General features: G+C 54.0%; 1 gene segment (V, D, J or C); it reads right to left on the bottom strand.

The window, feature by feature from the left end:
• Positions 1-4,002: 4,002 nt before the first annotated feature.
• On the bottom strand, positions 4,003-4,457 carry LOC132251344 (immunoglobulin heavy variable 4-61-like; the record flags this gene model as incomplete). The annotated part of the segment is given in 2 exon segments: positions 4,003-4,322; positions 4,412-4,457. Coding segments are annotated over 2 exon segments (366 nt in total), but the record flags the coding sequence as incomplete, so codon positions are not given.
• Between the last annotated feature and the right edge of the window lie 18,720 nt (positions 4,458-23,177).

Here is a 23,177-nt window from a genome sequence, read left to right as displayed (position 1 = left end):
CCAGCAGTGACAGTGGCTGTGCTACTGTGTCTGTCTTGTGGCAGATGGGAGGGAAACTACTGCCGGCCTGGCTGCTATGCCCTGCTGTGGCCATGAAGCCTGCCAGCTGTTAAGGAGATCGGTGCAGGGGGGGTCCAGGGGCCCTGCACCCCTAGCTGCTGACAGACAAAACTCGTGACATGGGTGCTTGTGCAACTGGGGCTCTCATCAGGCAGCAGGACTAAAGACCACCTTGCTTCCTGCCCTGGCCTGCTCTTGACTCCTGGGTCCATCCCCCTGCAGCACTGAGCTATGAGTGCCCACAGCCTGGCCAGGTCCCTGAGCTCTGCCCTACTTCCCATGAAGCGGGGGCCATGCAGCTGAGGCACAGGGCTCTGCCCCAGGCAGGGGCTGCCGTTCTGCTGGGGCTGTGCGCTCCAGCATTGGCTCAATGTGAGGTGGCCGCACGAGGCTGAGGGAGCTGGGAGCCTGGTGCCCAGGTCAGCAGGGTGGGATCTGCAGGGCAGAGTCACTGAGGGTCCCTGGAGCACCCCCTGCAAGCATGCATGGGTCCCTCTCTACAGCCATGTCCTCCATGGTCACGCTTCGCCCCAGCCATGGACATGTGGGACAGTGCTGGTCTGACTCTAAGCACCCACCAGCCAGAGGCTTCAGGCCAGAGCTGCCCTTCCCTGTGTCCCGGCTTGTGGGTGTTTGCCAGGAGTGCAAGTGCTGGAGAAGCTCGATCCAGCCTGGCTGTGCGAGGTGCTGGGGCAGTTGTCCAGGGCCTGGGGTCTCCTGGCTGGCTGTGTCTGAGCCAGCTGCTGCAGGGAGGAGGGAGGATGCTGTGGCCAGGACCCTGCTGCCCAAGTGGGCAGGGGCTGCGTGCTCTGCGCTCCCGCTGTGCGTCACACTACCTGCGCACGGCGTGTGCCTGGGCCCAGTGTCCCCTTCTGCCTAAGCTACTGTGCTCAGGCCCTGGCTGCTGCTCTGTGCTGGCTTGAGCTGGCAGGAGGTTTGCACAGAGGTTTTTGTATTGGGCACAGCAGGCTTCTGATCACTGTGGGCTTCACACAGTGATACCGGGCCGTGTCCTCAGCTCTCAGGCTGGTCATCTGCAGGTACAATGTGCTGCTGGAGTCGTCTCTGGAGATGGTGAATCGCCCCTTCACCGCAGCACTGTAGTATGTGGTGAGGTTAGCAGTAGCAGCATTTATACTTGCAACCCACTCCAGCCCCTTCTCAGGAGCCTGTCGGACCCAGTCCATGTAGGAGCTGCTGAAGGTGAACCCGGAGGCTTTGCAGGAGAGGCGCAGACAGTCTCCAGGCTTCCTCACATCCCCTCCAGACTCCAGCAGCTGCACCTGGGACTGGGCACCTGGGGAGAAAAAAGCATGTTTCAGGATCCTGTCTCTGCCAGCCTCTGCCAACGGCCACGGAGCCAGGGCACCACTCACTGCAGATTTTCCATTGCCTTTGAATCAGGTGAGGATTATTAGTTGTTGTTCCCTGGGGGTGTGCAGGGATGTGTGGGGTGTGGGAGGGGGCTGGGGACTCACCTGACAGGGCAATGAGGAGAAAGAGGAGAAATCCCCAGGACAGCATGGTGCTGGGCTGCAGGGATGGCACAGACCTCTGCTCCCCCCCTGCTCCCCCCAACCTTGCAGGACCAGAGGGTGTCAGCATTTATGAGGCCTCTGCAGCACTGGATTTGCATCTCTCTGCTCTCATAGAGCCCCGCTCTACTCCAGCCCTCCAGCCCCCTCCCTGGGAGGAGGAGGGTCCAGTGCAATGGAGGGCTGGGCCAGAGGGGCTGAACGCGAGGTCTGCATGTGGGGTCCTGTCTGTGCGGTCTCCACAAAGATACTGACTGCTCTTTACATGAATCCTTCCTGCTCCCTCCCCTTCCTCTCGACCCACTCTGTGTCGCTGCTCAGCGTGTTTGGGAGCTTTGAGGCTGAGGGTTGTCCCTCACTTGGGTGTCTGCAGGAGCAGTGAATTAAGCCCAGGGCTTGCATTGCTGCCCCAGGAGTGCAGGTTTAGGCACTGGGGACCATGCTCCCAGGTACCCTGAGCCCCGTGCCCTGCATTGATGACCCCTGTGCTATGAGTGTTGTCTTGGGGTTGGTTGTTAGGTAGGCTGGATGCGACCAGTGGCCCACCTAACACAGGCTCCATCTCTGACCCTGGCCAGTCCCAGAGGCTTCTCCCAGTGCTGTGGGGACGATTCTTCAAGTCTCGCCATTGTGGGAGAGGTTTGGTAAGGAAGGCACCGGATAGGCCCCAGACAGCACTGGTTTGGGTCTTTGCTTCTCCCCTTTTGGGGCACCCAGTACTATGGTGCTGGAGCCCAGCCTGTGCCTCTTGGCATGCACCCATCACTGCCTCCAGACCCACTTTCCTGTTCTCCCACTTGGCAGTTTTCTCCCCGGCCTCCCCCAGGCTTGTGACATGCTGAGATGCTGCAGTGATGGGCTCAGGTGTGTCCCTAGATAACCGTGTCCCAATCTGTGGACATACAGAACAGTGCTGGGGAGAGCAGCGGTATCTCTGTAGGAGAGTCTGGCCTTTTGGTGTGTGCCCAGAGACATGGTGCACAGGGTGGTGCACAGAGCAGGATCTTTGGAGCCGCTTGGGAGGCTCGGGTCCCCAACCTCTGCATGAGGCTGGGAGCTCGGTGCAGGAGGAGCTGCATGGAGGGTGAGAGATCCTGGGAGCTGCTTGAGATGGCTCAGGACTACAGCAGCTGACATGGGGAAGCAGCTCAGTGCAGACAATGCTGCCCAGAGGGTCCAGGAGCAGACGGAGTACCGGTGCTGCACAAGGGTACCCGGGCCTCCAACCCCTAGCACAAGGTGAAGCGCCCACTACACAGAGTGGTGTACGTGGCCCTAAGCCAGGCCGGTGGCAGCAGAGTCGGGTGGCAGGAAAGCCTGGCAGGGAACAGAGCTCGACCTGCAGAATGGGAGGCAACCCTCTGGGCCTGTGGAGTGGTAAGTGACCCTGGAGAGAGGGTCTCCTCAGGACAGAGACCCCCAGGGCTGTGAAGGGACTCCACGTGGGCTACTCCTGGGTGACAGAGGGGTCCTAGGACTTTTTGGGGTCTGCCTCTCCTTTTCTTTCCCCCCACCTCCTTTCCTGTAGTGGTCCTTTGGGAATGGGGCCCCTGCCTTGGAGGGCACCTGGGTAGTCTAAGGATTGCTTCTGATATTTGTAGACTATACCGTAAAGTTTATGTGAATAAGTTGAAGTAATAGTTTGTATATTAATAGAGTTATAAGGTTGCCCCATCAATAGCCTTTGTTCTGGGTTGTTCTGTTGTTCATTTGTATTTTTTAATAATAATTGGGTGTATATAAATGGTATAGGATATATTTTTTTGTAAATTTGTACATATATGTATAATTTATGTCCTTACCCTTTAATGGTTTTATTGCAATAATAAATTTGCATATAGTTCAGTAATTGATTGACTGGGCCTGACACTATAGGGGGCAAAGGCAGCCGCTGGGCTGCTATGTCCCTCCACAGCACACTGCCCTGCCAATAATTCCCTCAATTGGAGAGGGGAGTCCAAACCTGTGTACACCTGGGCTACACTTAGCTGAATATAATGCCAGCAGAAATGTTTCTTGGAAATTCAGGACTTGGACTATCGTGCTGGTCCCCCTTTGGGCAGGCTGGGCTGGACATTGCACAAGGGCCCAAGGGAGTGAGGAGCCCCACTGCCATGGCCGTTCACAGGGATGAGGATCCCAAACACCCGATGATGGGGCTTCTGTGAGGTATGTACTGTTTTATACCGACTGTCTGACACATGCCCGGTGAAGCTCCCAGGCCTTTGCTCTCTGCAGTGTTACAGATCCAGATATAGCAAGTCCTTGGGTGGCCAAGGCTGATCCTGTCTGAGATTCCTCCCATGTGTGTGGGGTTTCTAGGTGGAAACTTCCCTGCCTGAGTTGCAATTCGGCTGCATTAGAAAGAACAGGCTTCCCGTTTTTGTGCAGCCCCTGCTCTGCTCTGTGTCACTGTGTCTCTGGCACAGTAATACGTGGCTGTGTCTGCCGCTGTCAGAGAGCGCAGCTGTAGGGAGAACTGGTTCTTGGAAGTGTCCCTGGAAATGGTGATACGGCTCTGGAGGGATGGGTTGTAGCTTGTGCCACCACTGCTGGTAATGTACCCCATCCACTCCAGCCCTTTCCCAGGAGGCTGCCGGATCCAGTGCCACTCGTAACCACTGCTGGTGATGGAGAAACCTGTGACAGTGCAGGTCAGGGTGAGGGTCTCTGCGGGCTTCACCACCCCTGGGCCAGACTCAACCAGCTGCACAGCAGAGAGCACACCTAAAAGGATAAAGAAAGTAGGTAAAAAAATAAGGTTCAAGGAGAAACCCCAGAGCCCTGGATTCCCCTGAACCTTCCTCATAACCTACATGGGGGAGTAGAGAGAAGCAGCAGGAATAGGAATAAGGAGTTCATTGCTGCTGCCCTATATCACGGGAGACTCAGCAGGCAGCAAGGGGCTGGGTACAGACTGAGGCTCCTGGATACAGGATCTCTATTTAACCAGTAGCCCTGGGCAGGAATTTGCATGCTGCTCCCAGGAGGGTATAAGCAGCCCCAGGCTGGGAGTGCTCAGCACGGGGTCCTGCTCTCTGCATGGGGCTCAGTCTCTGGCACAGGGGAGACAGTGGGGTCAGCACCACAAGAGGAGAAAGGCCGGTCCTGGGCTCCGTGGCCAGGGCCAGGCTGTGGTTCAGGCAGGGGCTCGGTTCCACCCCTGGGGGCAAGGAATGACTTCCTCCCAGGATCCAGGTCTCTATTACCAGGGAAGTTTGGAGCCTGAATGTCTCAGGGCTCTATAAATCTCAGCCTTAGTCCCTCTTGGCCTCCTCTTCTCAGTGGTGATGAGATGTCTGCCTCTGCCTGAGGGACCGGAGGTGCTGGTGCTCTGCGCTGATGAGGTCACATCAAGTCCAGGGAATTGTTTTGGGTGCTCAGCTGCCAGTGCCCTGGGCTGGAGTTGGGGTGCAGGTGCCCATAGGTGATTGCTCTGGACACTTGGGAATTCGGTGAGAAACCAGGGCCAGCTCTGGAGGCCTGAGGTTTTTGGTCCTGAGTCCCCAATGCTGGGGATTCCCCTGGGTGTCTGATACAATGGCTTTGCATGAGCTCCTCCTGAGACCCCTGCCCTGCAGCAGATCTAGCCCTGCCTGTGGATCCATGTGTGCAGCAGGAGATCTAGCCCTGCCTGTGCGCGCTCTGGGTAGCCGTGACAGCTCGTTCCATAAGAGCTGAGGGAGTCATAGTCCTGAAGTGTCAAAATCTAAGTTGGATACAGCTATTTTTGCGGGAAAAGAGAATCCTGGGGTGTGAGAGTTAAATGCCGTGCATTCACTTAGCATCTGGGAAACTGGGTTGAAAGCTAATAAACAGTTGGCATAACCTGGGGAAATGATGGAAATAGGGGAAAATGCAGCATACAAATTGTTCCTGTCCTCACATTCACGGTTAATATTTTGTAGTTCATTCTTTATGGCCATCTGTGCCAGTGGTGCTAAGCATTTTTGACATCTAGGCTGGATGGCCAGTGCAGTGGACCTGATTCTGTGCCCAGGGCAGGGGATGTGGACCCCATCCAACTACATAGCACAGGGCAGTGGGCAGCCTGGCTCCAATCCTGGCATGTAAGAGAAAGGGTCTTGCCCCAGCCTGTACCTCCACGGGGTGGAGAGGGAGCATGGCTGATCCACCTATTTTTTTTTTTTTCCTTCCAAAAATATTTATTTCTCTCTATATATAGAAATATAGATCTGGTGGATAAGGGTCTGTCATAGACTTTTACAGGATTAGCCCTTCTGACGAGGACAGTGGGTGGGGGTATGGATGTAGAGATAGGTGCATGGTCACATGATACGAACTGAGTAATGGATTTCTAGTGTGCTTTGAGCTGCGAAGTGAGCCACAAGGGCCACTTGACTGTGTTGGAGAAGGAGATTATATATCTATATCTATATCGATATGTAGTTATCTGTATAACTGTGTATCTATCTATATATATCTCCACCTCCAGCACGGCCAAGTGGCCCTTGTGGTTCATTCCAACCTTGCAGGACCGGGGGGGAGAGGAAACTGGGAGTGGGGTTGCAACTTCCTCTGCAATGGGGTGGCTGCACCTTCACCCACTTTTGCAAAATCCTGGATCCCGCCCTGGTCCTGCGTGTGGGATCATGGCTGTACCTCTCCTGGGGGACAGTCACTGCTTGCTAGAGAAATCCTCCTTGTTCCCACCACTTCCTTTTAGTCCCTGGGCATTTTCCTGACTATGAGAGTTCATTTCTGGCCCCTGAAAGAGCCTGTCCTGGCTTCTAATGAAGCAGATAAATAACCAACCTTGGTCTCCGAATCCCCCAGTGGGCACTGAACATGTAAAGGTCTGGTTCTAACACCTAGCAACTTTCACTTGCCAACCTGCTGTGGAGCAGCTAAGGTGGAGGGAATTGCCAGGTGGTTTGATCCCCAACCCCCTTGAGTTGCTCTGCAAATGCCAGTATGCAGAAGGGGGAGATTTGCAGAGCAACTCAAGGGGGTTGGGGATCAAACTGTGATGGGCCAGTAAGGGGACCTTCTTCATTGAGCCTCCCACCTCACTATGCCCGTCCACACACAGATGGTGCACAGGGCAGCTGGGGAAGCTGCAGGGCTGGGGCTGAACCTAGAGGAACCAGGGGTGGTGGGGCTCAGCATTGGGATGGGACACCCCATGGAAGGAAAAGGTTGGGGTGGAGGGTAGAAATCCTCCTGCAGGGGCTGCCCTGCTCTACCAGACACCCAGGGGGCCAATGGGGCAGGTCATCCCCACGTCCCCTGGGCAGGTTTGACAACTCCCTGTGGGGCAGCAGAGCTGGACCTGGGGGAGAGGTTACCTCTCTATCCCAGCCCCTCTGCCTGTGCACAGGCGTGTGTGACTGCAGGGAAAGATGAATGTGTTTGAACTGATGTCCTTTGGAGTTCAAATAGAAATCATGGGCACAGACACAGGGGAGCCCTTGGAAGTGGGGTGTGTGTGTATGTATTTGCATGTGTGTGTGTGTGTGCACGTGCATACACACATGCACAGGAGAATTGAATGTCCCTGCTAAACTAGCTCCTTTTGGTGCACAGAACCCACTGCCCCCTTTTTGTACTGGCCTTGCCCTGCTCTGTGTCACTGTGTCCCTGGCACAGTAATATGTGGCGGTGTCTGCAGCTGTCAGGGAGCTGAGCTGCAAGTAAAGCTCATTTTTGGAGGTGTCTCTGGAGAAGCTCAGGCGACTCTGCAAGGCTGTGGCATAGCCTGTGCTCCCTCCACTGCTGATGTACCCCATCCACTGGAGCCCCTCTCCTGGGGGCTGCCGGATCCAGTGCCAGCTGCTGCTGGTGATGGAGTAACCAGACACAGCACAGGTCAGGGACAGGGTTTCTCCAGGCTTCACCACCCCTGGGCCAGACTGGACCAGTGTCACTGAGGAGAGGACACCTGGGTAAAAGAAATACATATGAGAGAGAATTAGCCCCTGAACCACTCTCTCCACCTATTGCTAGTGTTGCCCCTTTTCCTAGAGACACTCACAGGGAAGACAGGAAAGCAAGGCAAGGACAAGCAGGGGAGCCTTCATGCTGATTTTCTTAAGTTAAGAAACCCTCAGCAGTAAGGAGAGGGGAAAGCAGTGTGTGGGCAGGGACTGAGCTCCTGGCATTGGGGCTTGGTACTTAAGGACATGACGCTGGGCAGGGATTTGCATGTGGCTTCTCTAGGGTGTGTACAGGAGGTGCCAGGCTCTGAGCGCTCGGTACATGGTGATGTCCCTTTGGGGCAGCCGAACACTTTGTTGCATCAACTCCAGATGCAGAGGAAACAGTCTGTGATGGGAGTGGGGGCAGCTGTGATGTAGGAGCAGAGAGAAGGGATCAGAAGTAGCCTTTGTTCTCCTTGCTGGAGCTGGCATCTTCCTTGGTGCGTGTGAATGGGCTGGTGTCAGGGGCTGGGGCTGTCAGTTCAGTACCCATGGATTTTGTGTGCAGGGTTTGGGCCTGCACGTAGTATTTTTGCCAATAAAAAAAAAAAAGGAGGATACCTCCCAAAGACTTGGAAACATCTGAAGCCTCAGGTGGGGCTGGTAGTAGGGTCACTTATGGTTCTTGACTGATTCACGGGTTTGGAATTTATTTGGCTTGGAATAAAATAATAATAATAATAAAAAAAATTATGATCCAAGGCATCATTTATCCTCCATGGCTCTTGGCTTCCCACTTGGAGAGCACAGGCAGGGCCTCCGGTGCCCTGGTGGGTTTTTTGTATGAGTAGGGCCCTGCCCTCCATCACTGTGCCCCTGGAGATATTGAATCGCCCCTTCACTGTATCCGAGTAATAATTGCTAATCCCACTGGGATCAGTAATGTTGGCAGCTCGCTCCAGGCCTTTCCCAGGAGGCTGCTGCACCCAGACTGTTTCATTACTGCTGTAGTTGGCTCCAGACCATTTACAGGAGAGTCCACCCGCTGCACCTCAGCCTGGACCCCTGGAAATAAAGGAAAGGACAGAGTTAGGGAAAGCTGGTAAGTCCACAGCGGGGTCAGGGGCTTGTTCTGCCCCAGAGTGTGTGAGATCAGGTTTGAGCTGTGCAGGCTTAGGGTTAAAAAAACTCCGTGGTTTTAAGCGGGAAATAGAGTCATAGCATTGACATGTGCTCGTTTTGTAAAGGTGCATTGCAGATCTCACTGAACACGCTGTTACTCTGTCTATTCACTAATAGGAGCTTTAGAAGCCAAGGGGTTTAGGAGCATGAAAAGGCAGGTAATGGCATAGAGGAATGTGCCTAAAGGGCAGATGTGCTGGGGTTTTTTGTTTTTTTCCAGGTGAATCCTTTCAAAGCTGTGGGCTTTCCCTTCCCTCCAAGGAATGGCCCCTTCCCTGAGATGTTCTCATGAGAGATGCGACAGTGAGGAATGTCTCCATGCTACTTCATGTGGACTAACTAATCCCTGGTACTCTGAGGATATCTTTATTCATTTAAAAGGCCACGATGCTGGGGTAAAAATGGCAGCTCTTTTATAAACGTTAAGTTTATGACACTCTGGATATACCCAAGTCTTTTAATGTAAAAGAGCCAGATGATTGTTCAGAGCTCCAGTATGAAATGGTTGAAAGTCTCTTGGTTAAGCTTAGAGGGGAGAGCAACAAGAGGGATGCCATGGTAGGGGTCAGCTGTAGACCATCACATGAGGGAAAGTGGTGGATGAAGCTTTCTTCAAACACCGAGTGGAAGTTTCCCGATCACAGGCCCTGGTTCTCATGGGGGACTTCAATCACCCTGACATGTGCTGGGAGGGTAATACAGCAGTGCGCAGGCAACCCAGGAAGATTTTGGAGAGTATTGGGCACAACTTTCTGGCGCAAGTGCTGGAGCCACTGACTAGGAGACATGCATGCTCTTCTTGACCTGCTGCTCACCATCAGGGAAGAATTGGTGGGGAATGTAATGAGGATGGCAACCTGGGCACCAGTGACCACAAGGTGATTTGAGTTCAGGATCCTGAGAATCCCAGCGCACAAGCGCAGATGTGCCCACAGGCATGTGCCCCTGCCCTTGGTCTTGGACTCGTGTCCAATGTATTGGAGAAGGCTTCACAATCCTGGCTGTGGTGAAAAGGTAGGCGAGGCACTTAGCAAGCATTGGGCACATAGGTTCCCGGTTCTTGAGCCTGGAACCTGTCCCTGGCCGAGGTGTGTACGTATGGGCCAGGAGGTGCGTGTCTAAGAGTTATATGGATCCAGTGTCATGCTGGGCCCCAGAGGTCTCTAACGAGTCCCTAGGAAGATAGGCGTGCAAGGGAGGAGGGGAAATTGTTGGCAAAAAGCTGGCACAATCATCACAAGTGTGCATCAGAAAGAGGGCTAAGGGAGCAGGGGCTGGTCCAGATGGCTTGGGCTGATGTGACCAAGGAAGGGAGGGAACGGCATTTCCATTTCCAAGCAGAACCTGTAAGGGGCTGGAGAGGAGACAGAGTGAATGCATGAAAGTCATGAGGGATGTGCGACATGTGAGGGACTGGAAAAAACATGCTGTGGTCAAGGTGCCCAAGGGGGAGAAGCAGCCACAGACTCACCCATACAAACCCAGGCAGAGATGAGGCCTGTGGGATCTCCTCATCGATTCCTAAGAAGGCCTGTGGATCCCCCAGAAGGAGTTTGTGAATCCCTGACTGCAAGGAGACGCTCTGCCTGCAGGATTATGTAAGACCTGGGCAAGGTTTTCTAGTATCTTTTTGGTTCACTATGTTACATTTTAAGTCAGGCTAAGGTTTGTGTGTTGTCACTGTGTCTTGCTGGGCTGTGTCTTAAGTGTAGGCAAACCTTTTTAATTGTGCTTGAAATTGCTAATGTCCATGCTCAATAAATGCTCTCTTCAGAGAACGGGCTATTCTTGTTCAAGCATTTCTGAATTCAGTCCACTACCCGACGTGTAATATTAAATCTGGTAACAGCGCAAGATGTTCTTCTGTGGTTGTTTGGGCGTCAATGGCAATAATTATTTTCTGTGACGTGCATGTGAAAACAGACTATTTTCTGTGGGGCATGCGGTGCCCTGGCTGAGGTGTGCGACACTCTGGGACAGATGTGCAGGCTCCGCAGATTCTGATGGGTTTTTTTTCAGGCAATATTATAAGCTGTGCAGAGGGGTGAGAAATTCCTCGATGATCTCAGCTGGTCCCTGCCCAGCCCCAGAGGCAGTGAATTGTCTCTGAAAGTGCAGCCGGGCAGGGAGAGAGACAGAGGCTTCCCTATCAGGATGCTTGGCTGAGACTAGCTCCTTCCTCTGAAGAATGCGACTCTCTTTGCTGTGATGCTGTGCGTGTTCAGCCCCACAGGCAGTGCTGGTCCTTCCTGACCTACCTGGGCCTGAGCAGACAATGCCAGGGCCTCCTTCCTTCCCTGAATTAGATTTGCCCACGTGTCACATGTCTGTGATCAGCTTAGCCCCCGGGCTGTCCCTGGGGGGGATGCAATTCAGGGTGACTGCCCCGTGCTTTGCGGGGCCCTGAGGAGCTGGGCAGAGCAGCGGTGGTGCAGAGCAGCAGCTCCACATCCACGCACTCGCTACCCGCCCCCCTTCCCTACCACAGCCTTCGATGCCAATGACGGCAGAAGCTTCTTCAGGTCTAGGACCCCACGTGGGCTGATTTCTCCCGGGCCTCTGCACCCTGCTTGGGTCAGCTGTGCTCAGCCCAGCATCTCTGCGAAATATGGGTGCCTGGAGGCAGGGTCATGTCCCAGCTCTCCCTGAAGGGCCTTGGCTGAAGCTGTCTCATTTTCCCCCTGGAGCGTGGGAAGGACGGTCATGGGGACGGGCTGTAGGGGCTTCACCAGGGTATCTGTGGCAGGGCAGTAGGTTCCTTGTGGCAAGGAAGGGGTCAAGGAGGAGCTGTGGAGCTGGGGCTTTGCCCAGTGCGTCTGCCAGTAGTGGCAGGTGTGGAGGGAGGATGAAGGGAAGGCAGCAGCTGGGGAGGGGCCAGGCAATACTGGAGGAAGATGTGATTCTCCTGGAGTGTGTTTCTGCCCAGTGAGGGGTGGGTGGGGGGATTTGCCTTGGAAATAGGCTGAGTGTGATCAGTAATTGGGCTGTGTAGGCGCTGCTTGGGGACTATATATAAGGAGCCTGGTGCTGCCTCAGGCCCACAGCTGTGGCTTCCCTTTCATGTGGCTGGTGCAGATGAGTGGCATAAAATATATAGAAATACATATAGTCTTCAGAGTGGGGGATACAGCCTTGAGAGGACAAGGGGATAACTTGCACTGCCTTATCGATAGGATGGTATCACCCCTTCCATGGTCTGAATGGGACTAGACAGCTGGGAGTGCAGCAGGCTTGAAAGGGTAAACACGGGACCTAGTGATCTCCCAGGGCTGCAATGGAGCTGATGATGGCATCCCAAGTAAAGGACAAAAGAAATTGTTTTTTAGATATATAGGGAGTAAAAGGAAGGCCCAGGGAGGAATAGGACCCCTGCTAAGTGGGCAGAAACAATTGGTGATGGACAGGGGGGACAAGGCTGAACTCCTCAACGAGTTCTTTGCCTCAGTGTCCCTAAGCGAGGGGCATGACAAGTCTCTCACTGGGGTTGTAGAGAGGCAGCAGCAAGGCTGGTATTTAATGAGGGACCCCTGAGCAGGATTTGCATGGGGTGTCTCAGGATGGGTAAAGAGGTGGGTGAGCGGTGCTGGCAGGGAGGAGTCGTGCTATTCATGCAACTTCCCCCAGGGATCCAGATGGATCCTGCAGCAGGGAGGAAATGCCCAGAGCTCTGCTCATGACAAGGTCCCTTTGATGGGTTTGGGGGAGCTGTCCTGGGGTTGCACTGACCTGGCACAGCACAGAGCTCAGGTCCGGGGATGCTTCTGAGTGGTGCAGACTGTCTTGGACTGACGGGACCTGCCCCAATCACCGCATGTGCTGAGCCCTGCTGGGAGGTTTCTGGGCATCCAGCAACTGCAAAGGTCTAGTGCTGAGCTCTCCTGGATGGGTTTCCTCAAGCTCTGAGGTGAGATCAGCTCAGTTCTCATGAGTGAATGAAATCAGTAATCCCAGCTCCTGGGAGGGCAGATGAATGAGATCTGTGGGCACGGGAGGGTGTAGATACCTGAGAACTGATGTAGAAGTGCCGCGTCCTCTGGGTGCCCTTTGGCCCTCACACAGCTCCCCTTTTGGGGGGCAATCTGACTGCCTGTAATCACGTCTTAGTGTCCTTGCTTATTCGTTGCTCCTTCCATCATTCAAAGTCCTTCCCTTCCTTAGTGTTGCAGTCAGGGACAGGGACATTTGACTCTTCACTTGTATCATTATCATTATACCAGGTTGTATCGGTAATTCCTCTCTTCAAATGTCCTGTTATGACTTGACGTAGGTTATGTCACCCAGGAAAAAGAGCTCAGATTGGACCCAGTCCACACACTGTACTGGGGAATAAATGTCAACCTAGGGCTCATTTAGAAATGGGCAGAATTGGAGGAGTGCAAGTGTCTCAGTGCTCCCCCAGCAGGCCCCTGCCCAGCAGGAAAGCCAGCACCCAGAGCAGCCAGAGATCTCCTGGTCCTAGAGAGATCAGGCTGGGCAGGGTGAAGAGGGAGGGACTGGGCACTGGGGAGATGGTTTGAAATAGCTTCTTATAGAGAGAAACCTGCCGTTTAAAGTCCTGCCTGCTGTCGGGAAAGGGCAGACCAGGCAGCAGCATCCCAGAAAGATGTAACAAGGGCTCTAGTCACCTCCCCATCTGCACTCAACCCCATAATTCCCAGCTGCTTCAGCAGGCTGGAGGGAGGCTGTTGGATATCCCTGGCAGGCTCCTGCCCTGCAGCTGAGAGAAGGAGAGGGGAGAGGTGTATCCGAAACCTGCTCTGGGCTTCAGGTTGCCGCCTCAGAGCTGAAGCCTTCCCTGGGGACTGGGGTTTCCCTCTACATCAGTGCTTCTCAAACTATCTGATGTGGCGGACCGGCAATTTTTTTCCCAGTGGGCCAGGGACCGAAGCCCCGTTCAGCTGGTGGCAGCAATGTGTGTAACAGCGCTACACAAATGCAGGACCAGCTGTTTCTTTCTATTTCCTCAACTTGCACAACGTGACGTCACCTGGAGTGTGGGAACGTATGAACTGTGGCGCTAGGATATATCAATGTTATGCTTCTGAAAATATATTTCTTTCTTTCCTGGCAAATTGCTGTGGACCATCGCCTGGTGGCTCGCGGACCTGCACTTTGAGAAGCACTGCTGTATATGACTCTCCTTGGTTCATGCATGGTTTGTCCTCTCTCTAGGGCAATGGGAGCTCCTTTGAGAGCTCCCTGGCTTCATCTCAAGGGAGACTTGTCTGCAGGCTCCTGGGTGCTGGCTCCAGGGGCTCTCCCTCCCACCAGGCCTGTCCCAGGATGGTTGGGGTGATGGGGCCTGAGCTTGGGCTCTTCCCCTGGAGTTGGAGCTGTGCAGTGCTGGAGGGGCAGGCAGGCCTGTGTGGGTTGGGGCTTGGACTGGCCTCAGCTTCTTCCCTTAGTTAATGCAGAGCAGGGACAAAGTGCAGGGCAGGAGCCTGAGATGCTTGTTGCATGTCTGTTCAGACTCTGCTTCCAGTTTTTCTGTACCCCTTGCTCTGCCCTGTGTTTCCATGGCCCCAGATATGGCATGTGTGGCAGGCCAGTAGGGGGCGCTCCTGGGTTGAGCCGCCCACCTCACTGCGTCCAACCACCTTCCAGGCTCCGAGTGCCTCCCTGGGGTGCCTCCCGTCCGGCCGACCCCTTCCCTGGAGCACACCCGCTAGCCTGGGGTCCCGCTGCCACCATCCAAGGCTCTGGACTCACTTCTGGCTCTGCGCGCCTTGGAGAACGCAGGCCTGATCGTCCAATGGGTCCTAGACCCAATACAAGCACTTGGGGCACTTCCCAAGTCAGGGGCTTATTAGGAAGCCTCCCTTAGTCCACAGACCTAAGGGGCCTCCTTGGCATAATTTAGACCCACCCCTCAATAAGTCTCCCACACCGGTCACAAAGGAGAACTTTACTGATTACAGGGGGTAGGGTGGAAACAGGGTAAAAGGTAGAGCAATATCATAGAAATCTTACAGGAATATCAAAGGAATCCCATAGAGCAAACCAGGGTGGCTGAGGTAGCCGTTTAAACACGCGTCTGAGTTACTGAAGCTAAATATCTAATCGGATCTTTAGTAGCTTACTCACACGCATCATCCAGAGGTGGTTGTTGTATCCTCTGGAGGCAGGGCACTCTTGGAGCATGCGGTGATGAGGAGAGAGCCAGGTTCAGATTCACCTGGATGACCGCATGGCTAATGGCTGACCCCCTTCTTCTTGGCCCAAGCCCTTAAATAACCTCTGACCTCAGCAGCCCGGTCCAATCGAAGCTGCCAATACTGGCCACAAGCCGACCAATCTCCCCAGCATCCCTGGCTACCTGGGCCCGCGCAGGGCCGGGTCTTTCCCCCCCTGCCCAGGTGACCAGAGCATCGCCTCCCAGGCACCAGGCTTTTGTCATGTAGACCAGGTGGGAGATCCCTGCCCTGAGGGATTCAACACCAGCCTCCCAGGCTGGCTGAGACAGGTCTCTGGAGAGGGGCACTGAGTGTGGCATTTCTGCCACAGCATGTACAGAGCAGAAGTGTGTGTGTGCATGTCACCTTGTCTCCCCTACACTAGCAGCCCTCTGGGGTTTGTTCAGCGGCCAAGACTGTGGCTTTAGCCCTAGGCTGGGGACAGGTTTGAAGAAGGCAGGGGTCGAGCTGTGCCTTATAGACTAAGTACTCACAGGTGCCAACATCTTGGAAGCTACAGGTGGCTTCACTGAATGCTGCATAGGGGCTTCAGGGGAAGCACAGCTGCAGGGCCCAGAGCCAAGGATTGCAGAGCATCTCTGGTGTCAGTCATCCTCCTTGAGGAGTGAAGCCCCAGATCCTCGCAGGCCTTGGTATCCCCAGGCTGGAGATCCCACCCTGTCTGTAGACCCTGGGAGTTTTAAGGGTCCCATCTGGGTTGGGACTGGGCTTTGTGTGTGTGCCCAGTAGCTGAAAAACCTCCTTTACAAATGGTCCCAGCCTCCACTTGGAAGTGATTACGATGTTTGCCCAAGTGGTTCTGATTCCTTCAGAAATTGTGGCCCAAAGCCTCTTCCAGGCCTCTGAATATCTCCAGAGTGTTTTATTTGTAGGAGATCAGATGTGCGCCATCTCCTGGCCTGCTCCCCTTGGAGATGCTCCCTTGCTATGATAACCTGGGCAGGTCTTTCAGGGGATGTAATTTCTGTGAACTCTCACAGCCCTTAACACTTTTTGGGCATTTTGACACATGCAAGTGCTACAGTGCTAGGTGCTTCGAAAAGCGCCCTGCACTGTGACGATTCCAGTTGTGTAAGCAGCAAAATGGGGAAGCAGGTGTGTGTGTTTTTGGTGGGTGGCCAGCACTGACGGTGAACGGCGGTGTGAAGCAGAGCCCCAGGCAGCAGTGGGTGACAGTGCCAAAGCTTGTTCAGCTCCAGCCTCTTCCACCCACCACGTCCTGAGCTGGGTACACCCCACTCTGCCCAGGCTGCTGCTGCCACTGGACCTGCTGTCCTCCTGGGACATGCACTGAGAAGGACCTGCCTGGGCTTTCCTGTGGCCTGGAGCCATGTCTGCAGGGTTGGGCCTGGGGGTGGCTTTTGTCAGGGCTCCTGGAGTGGAAAAGAGTCTCGAGGCTGGGGTCTGTTCTCCCCTGTCCCCTGTGTCCCCTCCTGCCTCTGTGCAGGGCTGTGCTGTGCAGCGTGGCTGCCCCCTCCTGGCATTTTAGAAGGGAGGATCTGAGCTGGGATTTTGTATTGCTTTGAATAGGGTTTGAGTCACTGTGTGTCTCCGGTACAGTAATACAGGGCTTTGTCCTCAGGTTTGAGGCTGCTCATCTGCAGGTACAGCATGTTCTGGGAGTTGTCTCTGGAGATGGTGAATCGCCCCTGAACAGCCGGGGAGTACCACTGGGTGGATCCATCACTGTTAATTCCACCCACCCAGTCCAGCCCCTTCCCAGGAGCCTGGCGGGCCCAGTGCATGTAGTTGCTACTGAAGGTGAACCCAGAGGCTTTGCAGGAGAGACGCAGAGAGTCTCCAGGTTTCCTCACGTCTCCTCCAGACTCTACCAGCTGCACCTGGGACCAGGCACCTGAAAAGCAAGGTAGGATCCAAGAGTAACTAGTATCAGGGCAGCATCAGTGCAACGCTCCCCTCCCCTACCTGTGGGAAGATGAAATACCTTGCAGAGCTGTGGCCAGGACAAGCAGGTGGAGCCCAAGTCCCATCTTCCCTGGTGCTGGGGGAAGCTCTTGTGTCTTGGTGGTCACTGCGTGGACCCGAGGGCTATGGGTTGTCTGTGCAGGTGCTGCCTGGGCAGCAGGACAGAGTGATTTATACTGGGCCCCTGCCTGTGATTTGCATGTCCCCTGCCTTATACCACCCTGCTGATTTCCCCAGGGAGGGGGATCAGTTGTGCCGGGCACAGACAGTGGCTGGACCCTCCCATCCCTTGTGTCTGGGTACCTCTCTCAGCAGGCTCTGGGGCCTTATTCCCTTGCCCTTTTCTGATGGGACCTGTTACTCTAAGCCACACCATTGTGGAGCCCCTGGGCATGGATTTGTATGTGCTTTCCCTTTTGGGGATAAGAACTGAGAGCATTTGACTCCTGCCAGCACTGGTCAGAGTCTGTGTGAAGCAGGGCAGGGAGCTCAGCAGGAGGTGGGGATTGCTCAGGCTGAGGAAGGGTTTCAGGCACCCACAATCCATCAGGTGCTGGGGATCCTTCCTGTGTGTGATACCGTGTGCTGACCTGCGTCCCTGCATGTGGATGGGAACTTATCTGCTGTCTGGGATAGAAAGAGGGCTGGGGCAAACCTTTCCAGACTGGTGGGGAACCAGACCCACTATAAAGCAGACTCATGGGCTGAAACACGCAGATCTGTTGCTTTCATCGTCTCCTTTCTCCCCTCCTGTCCCATTCCTGTTGGGGCTGGGTGGGGCCTGTTTCCCAGGGGGATGCAGGGAGCACATTCATGCCCGGAGCTGGTCTCTCCTGCTGCACTGGAGAAACCCAGCAAACTCCCGCTGGGCACCACTGTGGGGTGGCATGTCCCTGCCCAGCTCAGAGGCATGAACCCACATTTTTCCTCTGCCCCAGGTGCTCAGTGCTACCAGTGACTACTGCTTTCTGCTGGCTGGCTGTCATCTGGGGTTATCTTGTCATCGTTGCTGTTGTCCTCGTTGGGTGTTGTCAGTGTTGAAGTCTCAGGAACAGCAGTGTGACAAGCCGCAGCCAAGAGATATCAACACCAATCTTGTCTTAAAGAAGGACCAGAGGCTCATTTTGGTGGCAAATATCTGGCCAGTTTTATTGTCTGCAACCACAGCCCTAACACATTTTGGCCTAACAAGTACATCAAACCAGAAGCTAAATCATTTGTACTTGTGACAAGGTAGTCAACACAACACCATGCAGGCTCCTCCAGGTTACTGCAAAGTTTCCCTGATTTCCAATTCTCCTTTTATACCAGGATTTAAACAAGTCATGTGTTACACTCCATCTGTATCTTGAACGTCTCAAACAGTCCAGGGTCTGTACCAGGGTCTTCTTCCATATTCTGACCTACAAGTTCCTGTTCCAACTTCAGCCTGGTTCTGGACTACCCTGCCTTGTACCATCATTTCTGCCTCCCGTCTCTGCCCATCTGGCCCGCATGCCAAGTTTTGGTTATGTGAGGAGTTCATGCATCGGTCAGGTTTGCTAGTGAGACATACTCTTTCCAATGCTTTAACAAAGCCTTTGTGTGAACAGCACACGTTGATCAATGCTCCAGCGAGGCGACACCTGACTGGGTCCAGTGATCTAATAGCCCTGATGTGTCTGACCCAGCAGGCTGAGCATGGTGCTGCTGCCTCTCACTCTCACACAGGCAGGTGGGTCCTGCAGGGCTGGTTTCTGTGCAGGCTCCCTTGGGTTTTTGTTTACTGTGTGCATTTCTGGCACAGTAATACTGGGCTCTGTCTCCAGGCTGGACCCTGGACAGGTGCAGGTGCACTTGACTGCTGGATGTGTGTCTGCTGATATTGAGGTGGCTTTGGAGAGCACTGTTAGAGATGGTGCCTCTACCAATGCAGATAACTTAGTCCCACCACAGCGCTTCCCCTGATGCCTGGTGAGCCCAGTGCACATCTCAGCTGGGAAGAGAGAATCCAGACACGGTGCAGGTCAGGCTGAGGGTCTGTCCAGGCTTCACCCCACCAGGGCTGGACTCTTTAGCATTGTAGCATAGAAAATTAGGGTTGGAAAGGACCTCTGGAGGTCATCTAGACCAGTCCCTGACTCGAAGCAGGACCATCCCCAACTAGATGATCCCAGCCAAAGCTTTGTCTAGCCGGGTCTTGAGAACCTCCAAAGATGGAGAGTCCACATCCTTTCTGGGTAACCTAGTTCAGTGTTTTACTACCCTCCTCGTGAGAAAATTCTTCCTAATAGCTAACCTAAGATTCCTTTGCTGCTATTTGACACCATTGCTCTTTATACTGTCATCTGCCACTACTGAGAACACTCCAGCTCCATCCTCTTTCAAATCCCCTTGGGGTGGTGGGTGCAAAAACTGAACACAGTACTCCAGATGTGGCCTCACCAGTGCTGAATAGAGGGAAGAATCACTTCCCTTGACCTACTGGCAGCACACTTAGCAGTGCAGCCCAGTATGCCGTTAGCCTTCTTGGCAACAAGGACACTCTTGTGGCTCATATTCAGCTTAATTTCCACTGTAATCATACTGTGCTTTTCAGCAGAGGTGCTGCCCAGGCAGTCAGCCCCCAGCCTGTACTAGTACTTGTCACCTTTCTGTCCTGAATGCAGGACTTTCCATTTGTCCTTGTTGAACTTCATGAGATTCATTGTGGCCCAATCCTCCAATTTGTCCAGTTCATTCTGAATCCTTTCCCTAACTTCTAGCATGTCCACTGCTCCCCCCAGCTTGGTGTCCTCTGCTAACTTGCTGAGCGTGCCCTCTATGCCATCTTCCAGATCATTGATGAAGACAGTGAACACAACCAGCCCCAGGACCAACCCCTGGGGCACTCCACTTTATACCAGCTGCCGACTAAACCTCAAGACTTTGATTATTACTCGCTGAGCCCATTCCTCCAGCAAGTTTTCTGTCTGCCTTACTGTCCTTTCTTCATCCCATACTACCTTATCTTTCCTGGGAAACTCTTGTGGGAGAGCATATCAAAAGCCTTGCTAAAATCTAGGTACATCACATCCACCCATCACCTCACATCCACAAAGCCAGTCATTTCATCGTAGAAGGCAATCAGGTTGGTCAGGCAGGACTTGCCCCTGGTGGGTCCATGCTGACTGGTCCTAATCATGTTCTCCTCCACGTGGTTAGAAATTAATTCCTTGAGGATCTCCTCCATGATTTTTTTTCCAGGCAGACTGACTGGTCTGTAGTTCCCTGGATCCACTTTCTTCGCTTTCTTAAATATGGGCACGATGTTTGCCCTTCTCCAATTTTATGGGACCTCTCCTGATTGCCATGAGTTTTTAAACATGATGGCCAAAGGCTCTGCAATCACAACAGCCATCTCCCACAGCACACCTGGGTGCATCCCATCCGGCCCCATGGACTTGTGCATATCCAGCTTTTATAGGTAGTCCCTAACCTGTTCTTTCAGCACTTATGGCTGCTCACCTCCTCCCCAAACTGTTCTGCCTCATGCAATAGTCTGGGAGCTGACCTTGCCTGTGAAGACAGAGGCAAAAAAGGCATTGGGCACTTCAGCCTTTTCTGCACCCTCTGTCACAAGGTTGCCTCCCCCTTTCAGTAAGGGACTCACACTTTCTCTGATTCTCCTCCTGCTACTAACATACTTGTAGAAAATCTTTTTGTTCACCTTCACTTCCCTTGCTAGCTGCAAACCTAGTTGTGCTTTGGCCTTCCTGATTTCATCCCTGCATGCCACAACAATACTCTTGTACTCCCCCCTAGGTGTTTGTCCAAGTTTCCACTTCTCAAAAGCTTCCTTTTTGTGATGTAGTTTACTGACAAGTTCCCTGCTCAGCTCAGCTAGTTTTCTGCTGTACTTGCTAGTCTTCCTTGAGTGCCCTCTGTCTGGCTGGCGTTGGGCATCAGGAGTCCTACTAAAAGACCATGCAGACCCGAACTTGCCAAGGTCTAAAAAGAGCAGGATAGGGAAAGGTCTGGTGCTTTCCCTAATGTCAGTTTGTTAGCCCCAGGATCAGTGCTGGATGAGCGCTCGGTGACGATCAACCAACACTTCTGCCTCCTGGTCAGGACGCGCCATGAAGGTGTCTGTGCCCACACGTACCAAGCAGCTGTGTCCTGGGCAGAGCCCTCATGCTCTCCGAGCCCCAGGACCCTGTGCACAGGCAGCGGGGGCCACATGTGGGACGGCCTTGCCTACAGATTATGTTGAGCACCAGGAGGCTGTTGGAGGGGTTTTTGGGGCCCTGATCCCAGCAGGGCAGAGTGTCCTGGGTCCTTCTCTCTCCGTGTGTCTGGGATGAGGAGCAGACCACTCCGATCTGCAAGGGACGGGGCTGATTTCTGAGACTGCTCCAGCTCTCGCTGAGATGTGAAATGCTTTTTGTCTCCGCAGTGCCCAGCAGAGGCAGGCGAAGTTGTTGGTGAGCATGTGTGTGGGGGGGGGGGGGTCCCTCTGTTAACCAGGACAAGTTTTGTTTGGTACTTGACTTGGGGGTTGGTGCCACGCTGACCTAACCTCGTTCCTGGGTTGGCGTTCCCCTCGACCTACCACTTCACTTTTTCTTTTTTTTGTCTTCTTTGCAAGTGCACCCCATGCATCAGGAGGGGATGGCCCTGCAGGGTAAGTGCAGGGTTAGGGAGGGGACAAGAGTCTGGTCCCACAGGGGCATGTGGGGAACCGAACAGGTCGTGGGGTGGGAAGTGGGGTTATGGTGTGTAGTGTTCTAGCGCCGGGGCAGGATGGAGGTGCTGGGAGCAGCGGTGGGTACAGGTAGGGGAGCTCTTCCTTCAAAGGAGCTGTTGGGGTTGAATTCAGTCCATGATCCACCTCTGACCAGTTACTTCTTGTACAATCAGGACTAGATTCCCTCCCAGTGGATGGAGGTAGGGACCCAGGCCAGCAGGCCCCTCACCATCGAGGCCAGCACTCGGGCACAGGGACCACAGCATGAAGACGAGACACAAACGGTAACCTTGTGGCTACACCAGACAAGAAAGCTGATATTTTAAATAGTCCCTATGTCTGGTAGGTGGGATACCCCGGTCCCTGTTCAAGAAAACAGAGGCAAAGAAACTATCTTGGAGATAGCTCTGTCAGGCCTCCAGTCAGCGCAGATGTCTGTCTAGTTGCATTCCCATGTCTCTCTCTATTCTCAGGTGCCCGGTCCAAGGTTGAGCTGGGGGTTTTGGTTCCAGACTCCAGTAAAACCCCATTGTAATGGGTTATGAGCTGGGTAATCCCAGGGAGGGATGTCTGCAGTGCATCTGCAAAATCACAGGGTCAGTCAGGGCCTTGGTGGTGTTCTCTGGTGGACAGGATACAAATACGTTTGCCAAAAATTTCCAGGGCAGCCCCCCATTGAATAACTCTGTTACAGCAGTAATAGGGAGGTGTCCCCTCTTCCACCTCCTCACCCCAGAGGCAGGACCAGGTCCATCTCTGGAGGTGCTGCGTAGCCCAGGGTGAGTGGGGCACTGTGAACTGTTACTTGGTCTTGACTCTGCAAAACTTATTTTCCAGAGGGCTTTACAGCAGCTGCAGATGCGCCAGCTGCCTGACGGAGGGGAGAGGCTGAGAGTCCCCAGGCTTCTCACTAGAGAGAGCTGGGAGAGCAGCCCCTGCCCTTGCCCTCCTGTCAGGACTGGCTCCAGTGCTGAGTCTGGTGACCAGTGCAACCAGTAACCCCATGCAGAGGAATGTGTGACTGGTGCAGTCAAACAAAGTGTTAACTCTTGACACCAACAGGTGGGCTCCCTCCAGCACTGGGCCTGGCCTTGTGCTGCTCTGGTCCCTGCAGCCTCCTGTGGCACAGGGCACAAGTGGAGTTTGTGCTCAGGGTTTTTTGCATTAGCTCTAATAGGATTTGCTTCACTGTGTCTCTAGCACAGTAATACCGGGCCGTGTCCTCTGCTCTCAGGCTGTTCATCTGCAGGTGCAGGAGGCTGCTGGAGTCATCTCTGGAGATGGTGAATCGCCCCTTAACACTGTCAGCGTAGTATATGGGAGAGGAGGATGTGCTAATATAAGCAACCCACTCCAGCCCCTTCCCAGGAGCCTGTCGGACCCAGTTCATGCGATATCCACTGAAGTCGAACCCGGAGGCTTTGCAGGAGAGGCGCAGAGAGTCTCCAGGCTTCCTCACATCTCCTCCAGACTCCACCAGCTGCACCTGGGACCAGGCACCTGAAAACCAAGTTATGAAGCAAGAGTAACTAGTATCAGGATGGTATCGATGCAGTTGTCCCCTCCATGTCCTGGCCTCCAAGTGTGCCAAATACCTTCCAGCACTGCTGCCAGGACAAGGAGGTGGAGCCCAGGTCCCATCTTTGTTGGCTCTGGAGGTGATGGCCAGTCACTGCACAGACCCCACAGGCTTCAG

This window comes from Alligator mississippiensis, chromosome 7, assembly GCF_030867095.1.
Source record: "Alligator mississippiensis isolate rAllMis1 chromosome 7, rAllMis1, whole genome shotgun sequence".
Lineage (NCBI taxonomy): Eukaryota > Metazoa > Chordata > Crocodylia > Alligatoridae > Alligator > Alligator mississippiensis.
Note: the sequence above shows the minus strand (reverse complement) of the source record. Positions and strands in the feature narration are given on the sequence as shown.